Raw genomic sequence first — 11,129 nt, 5'->3', positions numbered from 1 at the left:
CATATTGTTTGTTGGAAAGAACTTTGTTACTTGTATTGAAAAGCACTTTACAAATAGAGTTATTATTATTTTCTCCTTTCCTTTTGCCTTTGGCACAAAAGAACTGTAGTTTTTAGTTGGGCAGCATAATAATAGTCCCATAAATTAGGGCGAGACATATTAGATGAGAGACGTCAGCTGAGTTGGTGTCGGTTTGTGTGCCTGTGAGAGAGAAGTGAGCGTAGTCTGTGTGTGTGTGTGTGTGTGCGTGCTCCTGTACAGCTATCTTTGTGAGGACCACACACAGTGAGGACATTTTGGGAAAGTGAGGACCTTTTGGCCGGTCCTCACTTAGTGACCCCCCCCCCCCCACCTTTAATGTACTGTTTGGGGGTTAAGACTTGGTTTTAGGGTTAGGGTTAGAATTAGGTTTAGGTTAGGTTAAGGGTTAGGTATTTAGTTGGGATGGTTAGGGTTAGGGTAAGGGCCAAGGGAATGCATTATGCCAATCAGTGTCCTCACTAAGAAGCTGTACAAACATGTGTGTGTGTGCGCAATGTTGCCTTTCCCTCAAGTTCTGGGACTATCATACAGAGGCTATTCGTTTATAGCGATCAATTGCTTATAGTAATCATTTTGGCGTGGGACAAACGTGATCACTATAAGCGGCTTCTACTGTAAAATTCTACTGAGATTTGCTTGTTCCATTCCTGGAATTGATTGGCACGGACCTTGCTTCGGCCAGGCAGGTAGACAAAGTACAGGTTGTGTTTGTCCACCATGTGCTTCAGCAGCATGTACAGTAGACCTGATGGAGTCAGACACACACACATTAAGAACCCCACCATGGAAGTGACATTGTCTATAAGTCTTATGCATAAAAGTGAAACTAACTACTCACCAAAAGGCGTAATGATGGGACAAATGATGCTGTAAGCCACAACAACGGTGAACACACAGAGGGTCCAGCCATACATCGCTCCATATTCAAATTCGTAGGCCTGGCTCTGTAAGAGAAAGTCAAAATTAGGCTGAGAATAAAGTAAATTACAGTTAAATATTCAAATTTTATTCAAATTTTCCCTAGAAATACTTCATTAAACTGTCTAGTAAGAATAATATTAATAATTTGAAATGTTTATATCACATACTGACCATCTGGCTTATATACACCTGTTTACTCTCCGACATGTTCTCATGGAAAAAGCATGTTCTGAACACGGTAGCCATTTACAATACAATTAACAACAAGTTCTAGTTAAATTGTTATATATTGATACCTTTTTGTGTTTTCACTAAGAGATCAGGTATAACATTCCTCTAGTGGACAATACTGTGACAAACCTGTTTGACATATTTTCTTTCAGCGGCAGAGCGTGCGAATCCCAAACGGATGATGTAAAGCAATAACCCTGGCAACCGCAGCAGTTCCAACCCAGAGCCCACAGAAGCCGCTGCGATCACATAGTTGACAAAAAACGCCCCTTGGTCAGGTAGAAACACACACCTGGTGTAAGGAAGGAAAGGAAAACAAACGAATAAAAGAAAGGACGACAATAAGGTAGAACCAACGAGGAAAATGGATTAAAGAAAATTTGAAAATTTAAGAAACTTAAATTATGTTTACAAACTATAATAACCAACAGGTAGAAATTCAAGAAAAACTTGTATGCTTAAAATTTATAAATTTTTGTCTACAGATTTAGTAGAAAAGAGAAATTGACTGACTCAAACCTCACTGTCCCTTCGTTGAGGAACGTTCGATCAAACAGCCAGCGGAAAAAAACTGCGACCCTGCTTCTAATATCACGGTTCCAAACCCTTAAAATGCACATTTAAAAAAGAAGGAGTCCGAATGGTTCAGTTGCTCCTCTTTTTTAAGAAAAGATACAAAAATATCTAAGCAATCAACCACCCAACACTTACAGTTTTGCTTTCAGGGTTTATTTCTTGTTAAAATATACAATAAAGTTGCAAACACATTCAAGAGAAAATAAAGTTGAAAAACCTAGAACAACAATACAAATAATATAGCTTAAACATTCTAACACGTATTGACAAAAAGCCTGAAATACTAATACAAATATTTGTTCTCTTGCCTTATCAAAGACATGATGACAGTGCAGGGTTAGGGTTAGTGGCAGGGATCATGTCTCTGAGATTAATTTGTCTGTATCAGTGAAATGCACTGAATCAGTGAACCGGACATCCCACAATGGACTGGTTCTGATGGCCAGGCTGTTGTCTGCAGCTTCATTAGTCTCCAGAATCATGGCACAGACAGGTGCTTCAGGATAAAGCACTCTGGGAAGGTAGACCTGTAATTATACAATACAAAGTACTGAAAAAACAGAACTGTGTTTCTCAATACTTACTTTTGTGTTTTCTTTTATTTCCCCTGAGGTTTTTGATGCAATATTGCAATATTGTTATTTTACTGTGGATATTGTTTGAGATAAGTTAAAAGTATTATATTTATTCATGCTGTGGAAGTTGTTATAGGGCAAGTACAGTACCTCTTGTTCTTCCTCAGCTACCTCTTCCTTGTCCTCTTCTTTCACCTGCATGAGAACACAAACAATATGAGGACTGGCTCGGTCTGAGGAATGGTGAAGATGTGTCTGACATATGCACTCACAAGCAAAAACTCACCTTATAGTTTTGTGGGCTGAGGTATTTGAAATAGCCAAAGAACTTGTGTGTGATGCAGACGACGACAACGATCAATAGAAACACCATGGTGAACATAGCTATGGGGCTCAAGAAACCTAGAAACACCACACAGGCATTTAGAAATACTGACATGAGGACTTCTCTCATAACGTAGCTGCATGTCACATCAGCACATTATAATTACATATATTTGGTCCACAGTTCCCTTGAAGCATTATGGAGTGAAACTGGATCATCTGACAGATTTTTGTGTTACATTTGATAAAAATGAATGGAGGAAGAATTACCATTAGTTTTCAGTAACAAGCTGAAGCAATATAGCAAAGATTCTGTAAATTAATGTAGAATGACCACATGCAAAGTCCAGACGTTTTGCTTTTGTTTTAAATTTTAACATCAATAGATACAGTTCACCACTTGTGCTTAAGTACCATTAGTGAATGTGCTGAGGTTAACGCTTTCAGGTTAAGCGCATGTTTGTTTCTCACCTGCTGTGTCGAAAAAGTAGAAGTAAAGCCACATCAGGCAGAGGATGGGTGCCACCATGACCATATCGATAGCTGCCATGTGGACATGGCTATCAAGGGGGTTGGGAAGGTAGGCAAAGTACAGGTTGTGTTTGTCCACAAAGTGCCTTATCATCACGAATAGTAGACCTGATTGAGTCAGACACGCACGCACACACACAACCATTAAGAACCACACCATGGAAATGACCGGCTATATGTCTTACACATTAAAAGTGAAAAAGGGACATCGAGGTGTTTGGTAAAGTCTGATGGAGTAATCAAGAGAATGACGTGAATTGAGTGTGAACAGGTGCATGTTGGTGTAGAGCTGACCTAACTACTCACCACAAGGCGTAATGATGGGACAAATGATGCTGTAAGCCACACAAATGGTGAACACGCAGAGGGTCCAGCCATACATGGCCCCATATGCAGATTCGTAGGCCTGGTTCTATAAGAGAAAGTCAAAATGAAGTAAATTGCAGAAAAATATTGCATTCTTGTTTAAATTTTCCTTAAAAATACTTCATGAATCTGACTTGTTAGAATAATATTAATAATTTAAGATGTTTACATTACTGCCCTCCTGTTTACAGGCCTATACACACAAAGATTGTGCCTACATGCCCTCATAGAAAAAGCCCGTTCTGAACATAGAAGCATGTATAATACATTTAACAATAAGTTATTAACTATAACTATTTGTTATAGATTGATAGCCTTTTCTGTTTTCACTAAGAGTTCAGGTATAATACTGTGACTTACCTGTTTGATGTATTTCCTTTCAGCCGCAGAGCGTGCAAATACCAAACGAATGATATAAAGCAGTAACTCTGGCAACCGCAGCAAAATCATCACAGAGCCCATGAAACCCGCTGTGATCACATAGTTGACAACAAACACTCCGTGGTCAGGCAGAAACACACACCTGGTGGATGGAAGGAAAGGAAAACAAACGGATAAAAGAAAGGACGACAATAAGATAGAACCAACGAGGAAAATGGATTAAAGAAAATGAGAACAATTTAAGAAACTTGAATTATGTTTACAAACTATAATAATAAAGTTTAAAATAGCAAGAAGCAGAAAAGAGAAATTTACTTACGCAAACCTCACTGTCCCTACGCCGTGGATCAAGCGTTGAAACAACCATTGGAATAAGCCTGCGATACTGAAAAGACCCAAAAAAAGCATTGCAAAAACGCACTAATTGCTAACCTATGAACTATATATTATAAGTGGATGCTGGGAACTGTTGCTTATTAAAACTGATGGCAACACAAATTACCTGGTGAGTCCTAGTGAGGGGAGGATGAGCACCATGAAGATCAGGAAAAAGTAGAGTTTCCGCATCGTGCTCAGCTGCTCACTGGAACTGGGGGACAGAAGCAGCTGGATTAAAACCTTTCCTCTCAGCTAAGAGGAACCATGTGCATGTGTGTGTGTGTGTGTGTGTGTGTGTTAGTGTGTGTGTGTGTCTGTGTGTAATACCTGCTCCAGCGTGATTCCAAATCTGTAGAATGGTGAACTATGGCAGGAAGCAATGAGGAACACACCAACAGCAGTAGAGTGGGGAAGAACTGACTGACAATGGGAATCTAAGGTGGAAAAAAACATTACAAACTGTAGATTCTCAGCTTTTAACCCAAATTTGTGACAAATATATGCAAGTCTGCATGTGTGAGTCTCACCATGAGATCGGTGATGGGTGTTGTCACATTGAACCTGTCCAAGGTGTTCACCATCATGGCGGGAGTCGTGAGGAATGTGACCAGGATCAAGAGGGCCAAATTGACTACGAGAAATTGACCCGTCCATTTGAAACCCTTCACTGCCAGATTCTCCCTGAAGGAAAAACACAAGCAACAGGACAGTTACACTCAAAGAGTCAACACAACATATAGAAAAGGGGTCAACTCTTATTCCTCTCTATTTCTCTTCATCAGGCAACTAAAGCACAACACTCAAAAGAGTGTTGATATTTAACAGCTATTTTGCAGATGAAATTATTCACTTTATTAGCATGATCATTTTTTACTGAATGATGAGTGAATGGAGAACATGGGTTCAGTGTGGACTTACCACTTGATAGATCTGGCAAAAGATGCAAATTCGGCTCTCCAATTCGTCACTTTCAGACTTTCGCTTTTGGATGAAGACTTGGGCTTCCTTCCGCAGCAGAATTTATGACACTTGACAGCGTTGAAGTCTTTCAGAACTCTATGGTGAGTACACAACAGCAGTTGTTGATACACATTAACCAGCTCTCAACACTAACATGTACCCTGTTCTGAACAGGCCAGAGGACAAGCACAGTCAGCCCACATTATTCTGCCGCTTCCAGGTCGGCAAACATCTTATCATAGTCAACATACTGTGTGTCGTGATAGCCATGTTAGTGTCACTGACAACAGCACGTTGCTCCATTTTCAAAAAAACATAATTTGAAAAATGGAAACAGTAGCACAGTTGAGTTGGATGAATCCATCACTGATACAGTAACAACTAGAACTATAACCCAAAGCTAGTAATGGTTGCATTACTGTTCCCCTAGATTACATTATCATTTCTCAGGTGTTACATCAAATATTACAGATGTTTCTCCCACCTGTAAATATACAGATATATGCACAAACAAATAGCTACGCACAACTTGGCCATGGCATTGGTCTTAAAGGTCACAAAGGCCATCCCCAGGGGGCGTGGTTGTTCCTTTTCCAGCTGATTCCTCATCTTTTGTAGCAGGTCTTGTTCTTTATTTGCGTAGAACTCGATGGCATCAACCTGAGGGAGCACACACAGACACAATGATTTAAATGTTTACAACTTTACATAATCTCTTGCTGTAAAATAGTTTGCACACTTGCTTCACTTACTATGCCTGTAAATAAGAAACAATGATACAACCAACAAAAACTGTCTTTAGTCCAATGTATTTTTCAATACAAACCATGGCTTAAAAAAAAGATAAAAGCATCAAGACAATGAGAAAAAAACGGTATTATAATCTGTTCGATCTCACCTCCTGAAAGTTGCAACAGCAACAGAGGTGGCTACACACACAAGGGTTGATCTTCTTCGATTTTCCTGTTTTCTCTAGGACATGCTCGTAGTAGCGTAGGTTTTCTCCTGATTCAATCCTTAGTAAAAAACAACCACATAAAAATTGGTTTAATTTAGTAAAAGTAAAGCCTTATCATTTTAAACACATACTTCTAAACATAGAATTTCCTGCTCATGCTGGTGCTTGGTACCATTTCCTTTGCAGACATACATATATGTAAATATTGAACAGTATATATGTCTCCAACATTCAGTAGAGTTCACAATTCTCTCTGTGGGATTATAGCTGCAAGCCACCTATTCCTTTAAAAATATTAATAATAATAATAAAAAATATTTACCTGCTCACTTACACATGTTAGTATGTTCTCATAGCCATAGAGGGCAAGAGACTTTTTTTATTTTTTTATTTAGTTACTTCTGATTTCTTACCTTTCCTGATCAAGATTCAAAATATTGGTCACGTCATAGCCCAAGGTTACAGCGGTAACTTCGCAGGTCGGGTACGCCTCTCTGAAGAAAAACAGGACATTGAGGAGAGGAGCAGGTGGCTACTATTGAGAGTAACATGCAAGTGCGGTGCATCAAACTATAAAGTATATATAGTATATAAGTGAACTTTATACAAGATGGAGATGGCGGAAGGAAACAGTTCAGTCCACTCACGTGAAATGGGCCTTTATTTCTTCTTCTGTCGCTGTTTTAGGAACTGAACAATACATCAAGGTGTTTCTGGTCTGCAAAGTGAAAAACAGAAAGACACAACAGTCACGTTTCCTCACAGGTTAGTGACATCAAATGAATGTGATTCACCACACTATAATCAGTTGTAACTTTCATTATGCATTTAGGTCCTCATAAACAGGTGTAATCCAATATTAAGAGTAGAATGGATGTAGAGTATACCTCTAACGGCCCCCTTATGAAATCAACAAAAATTATTGTTGGATCTGACCCCTGATCCGGACCTGCATTAAAATTCAATGGGTTTCTACTGTGAGTCATGCCCCACACTTCCACAAAATAAAATGTAAATCTGTCTTTTTTTTGTTACCCTGCTAAATAACAAACAAACAAATTCAGACATAACCTATAGGCGGAGGTAATTAATAGAAACAGTTTCAGAAAAAAGTCTCTGGACTCTCAGAACGTTCCGAAAAATAACATCAAATCTTACAGTCTAGCCCTGAGTAATCATAAACTCACCGTCTCTTTGCTTCTGTCTTTTACTTGACGTGTGTGATTTATCAGAACAAAAACTGTCAGGATCAAATAGACAACTGCAAACACTGGGTGCACCCATAACAGGAGTTCTCTGGAAGCAAACAGAAGACACAGAGAAACATTTAGGTATGAGCAAACCACAAAGCTCCTCTGCAATGCAAACCTTTACTCATATATCCTTATACATTTATTATGTTTGCCTATGCATGTAATGCATTGGCCATATATTACTATTCTGTATACTTATTATTATGTGTGCCTAGTGGTATAGCCACTAGGAAATGCATTTCAGTTTACTGCAATGCATTGGACACATTATTATTCCCTTTACTTCTTCTTATTGTTGGTATTATTATTATTATTATTATTAGTTCTTCTGCCATAAATTTCAGCAGACGTTTTCAGCTACTTTGTGTGTGCCTAAACTGCTCTCAAAGCCACAAATGGAGGTTGTCATACATGATTTTTAGATCAAAACATAGGAAAACTTCTTAGCTTCGCAGAAATGCCACTATGAAAGCTAAACATTTGTCTGTATCCATTTTTTTACTTTAGTTCTCCGTTGCCTCTCTCCATTGGGTCTAATGTTAATTTTGCGAGGAAATTTATCATACTCTAACCAATAAAAAAGATATCCGTGTGTTCGGCAAAGTCTTGGGATTCTCACTCTAGTTTTTGAGTAAGAAGCAGTTGTTCGAGGACTGCGCTAAAGCATAGAGCTGTCTCTTCCCCATTGGGTCTAATGTTAATTTTGAGAGGAAATTTCTGGAAGGAGACACACTTTTCTAACTCACTCCAAAGGTCAAATATTTTTACTCTAACCAATACAAATATATCTGTAGGTTCGGCAAAGTCTTGGGATTCTCATGTTGTTTTTATTTCACAGATAGGACTTATAGTTTTTGAATAATCGCACGTTGTTCGAGGGCTTTGCTAGAGTGTAGCTTTCTCTTTTCCAGTGTGTTTAGCCAGGAAAGATTCCTTTGATGTCTTCGATGTTGCGATTCAAGCAGCAGCACGTTTTTAGAAGGCAAAGAGGTATTGAGGATAACTACTGAGCGGGCCACATGGCAATCTGTAGACAGCCATACAAGCCAGTAGCCAGTCGGAGTCTCTCTCTCTCTCTCTCTCTCTCTCTCTCTCTCTCTCTCTCTCTCTCTCTCTCTCTCTCTCTCTCTCTCTCTCTCAAATTGGCACAGTCTCTCTCTCTCACCAACCTGGATCATGTTATAAACATGCAGCTTTTATACATGTCTCTCTTGAGCCGGCAGCAAGCACTAGGCACACATTCAAAATTTCTCGGCAGGAGGAATTTTCTAGTTTTTAAATGTCATACTCTGATAGAGTAGTTACCCAATTGGAAGATTCCCAATAGTTATCCTTCCGAAATGCACCGCAACACCACCTGAAAGAGATAAACAGCACATTTTAAACTAAAGTGTGGTTGAGACAAGAACGTGAACAGAAAAATACAGGCAACCTTAGCCAGGGTTCAGACAAAACCACCTACAAAATAAAAATCACAATCTAGAGACAAGACACTGATTATGAAGTGGAAACAGTTCAACCCCTCCATGTTGATCGCTTGATTCACTTGAAGCCACCAGAAACTATTTAGTAAAAACACACCTGAATCAGTATATAACATAACATATGTAAAGGAACTTTTGGATATTATTATCATTGTGTCATATATCATTGTGTCATTTATCATTGTGTACATTTGAGCTGTAATCAGAGACAGTGTCTCACTGACTTAGTAAGAATCCACTCCAGTTGATAGGCATTATGATTGACAGGGAGATGACACTCTTGATCGACAGCAAGAAGATCAGATGACGCTGAAGGGATAAGTAGTGAACAGCGTCCTGGCCACTTTTGGCTTTTATTTGGTCATCACTGTAACACACAAAGAGACACTGATTAGAGGAAACCAACACATCTTGTATATGAATCATGATAAAACAGATGAGCCACAAGTGGAGAAACATTGATCAACAAAGGAGGAATCAAACTATAGTCACTCACCTCAAATTGATGGTGAAAGGAATCCAAGAGAAGAATCCCTAAAGACAAAGACATATTTGGATCAAACTAACATACAATAATATTGATAGCGGACTGACTAAACAGTGTTTTCCCTTTGCCATGCGTTGTTTGCCCCAGAAGTTATAGGATAGATGGGCAAACAAACAATTTTCTTTTAAATACCTGTTCAGCCTCAGTAGGCTCATTTGGCGTGTTTTCATTGGCTTGTCCTTCCTCCATGACCCTGAAATACAAAGTTCAATTGGTTTACAGCACTTTTCATTATGTCTATCATACGTGGCTGAAGCCTCCTGTTTGTCAAGTTGTAAACTGACCGTTTGTTGGCTGCAACCATAGCTATACGCCCATGGTCCCAAAACTTCATCCTTAAGAAGCAGAACAATAATAGAAGCAGCTGTAGATGACAAGAAAAGTCATTATAGCTCATTATAGCTGTCTCTTCATTTGACTTTCTTTATACTTGAAAATGTATTTATTAGTAAGAATAAACACAATTTACTGCCTCTGAAGACATAACACAAACAACTGGGGTCACAGGACTCTATATTAGTTTGATTAGAGCATCAGAAGTAAGATACATACCAGAGAGCCACAAACATTAATTGCTAAAACGACGGGCACTCCTCCCAAGAAGATTCCACTGATAACGCTGTCGTGGTCGTAGCAGCTACCATTTTGTGGGAGGAAAATGTGTTTATGGGCTCCAAAGTGGCGAGTGTCATTTTGCCACCACTGTATGGCATGCATCGCTGGAGTGGAACCTGCTCTTCAATCAGAAGAACTTATCTGCAGAGAAAATAGGATAGATTGTGAGAAATGACCTCCCAGAGAAGAACAGTGTGAAGAAAAATGTAGTCTGTCTTTTTTTTTTATCCATGAACTTTGTGACTGTTTTTTCCACTAAATGTAAGTCACAGGGTCCAAAGTGGAATCTTCAAATTGTTTGCTTTGTCTAAACACTGGTTAAAAATATGTCATATTTTATTTTAAATCTTTTAAGCATCTTTTGTAACATTTTATAGAAGAAGTTCTCTTTGCCAAAGTCAATCCATAATTTTGCTCACCTTAATTTTCTTTAAAATTCAGCACTGCTTGTGAAAACTACAAAGGATGAAGCTCTAAAGATTGACTGGTTCAACAAGTCTACTGACTTGTGAATTTGGTTTGAAGTACAGAAAGGAATATTCCTTCTATGACAAAGGTATTGCAACCATGTATCAAACCTGTATGTTAGTGTCATTGTGTTTTTTCCTTATATATAAACACATAGATTTGTCTATAATGCCTTAAATCCATCAAAGTCAAGAAAAAAGATCAAAGGCCTCATCATGCTTATCATACAGACAGAAAAGGTGGATCAGAGAGACAAAGCTCTCTTTGTGACACCTTGACCTTTGACCTTTTATGGGCTCAAATTTGATGGGCTCAAATTTGAGCTGCGAGAACAGCGCACCAACACAGTAAATGGCGGTAATGCACCTTAACATTGGTTGCCACCCGCCAATAAACCGAACAAACAAGAAGTAGTAATATACAGTAACTTTGAAGTTTGTATCATTCGGTAATGCACCTTGGCGTTGGTTGTCACACGCATATAAACCATACAAACAACAAGAAGAAATAATATACAGT

General features: G+C 38.7%; 1 protein-coding gene across 1 annotated transcript; it reads right to left on the bottom strand.

Moving 5' to 3' along the window:
- Positions 1-638: 638 nt before the first annotated feature.
- On the bottom strand, positions 639-9,831 carry LOC117758826 (CSC1-like protein 1). The gene is made up of 24 exons (XM_034580792.1): positions 9,812-9,831; positions 9,660-9,720; positions 9,477-9,514; positions 9,205-9,347; positions 8,802-8,853; positions 7,431-7,539; positions 6,891-6,961; positions 6,657-6,737; positions 6,184-6,301; positions 5,812-5,945; positions 5,244-5,381; positions 4,853-5,006; positions 4,653-4,759; positions 4,450-4,536; positions 4,267-4,332; positions 3,927-4,089; positions 3,507-3,612; positions 3,141-3,308; positions 2,632-2,747; positions 2,496-2,540; positions 2,194-2,297; positions 1,324-1,486; positions 881-986; positions 639-787 (listed from the first exon to the last, which is right to left on the bottom strand). Exons 1-24 carry the CDS (start codon positions 9,829-9,831, stop codon positions 639-641), a joined length of 2,499 nt encoding a protein of 832 aa, XP_034436683.1.
- Between the last annotated feature and the right edge of the window lie 1,298 nt (positions 9,832-11,129).

This window comes from Hippoglossus hippoglossus, chromosome 24, assembly GCF_009819705.1.
Source record: "Hippoglossus hippoglossus isolate fHipHip1 chromosome 24, fHipHip1.pri, whole genome shotgun sequence".
Taxonomy (NCBI): Eukaryota; Metazoa; Chordata; class Actinopteri; order Pleuronectiformes; family Pleuronectidae; genus Hippoglossus; species Hippoglossus hippoglossus.
This window is presented reverse-complemented; position numbering and strand designations above follow the sequence as displayed.

What these genes read in the sequence shown, in the direction of transcription:
- LOC117758826 (XM_034580792.1), bottom strand. Translation starts at nt 9,831, where the DNA reads ATGGTTGCAGCCAACAAACG. An exon ending in TTTGCCAGATCTATCAAGTG is followed by an intron (nt 5,007 to 5,243) that starts GTAAGTCCACAC and finishes TTTTTCCTTCAG; the next exon opens with GGAGAATCTGGCAGTGAAGG. An exon ending in GCCATCAGAACCAGTCCATT is followed by an intron (nt 1,487 to 2,193) that starts GTGGGATGTCCG and finishes TCCTTACACCAG; the next exon opens with GTGTGTGTTTCTACCTGACC.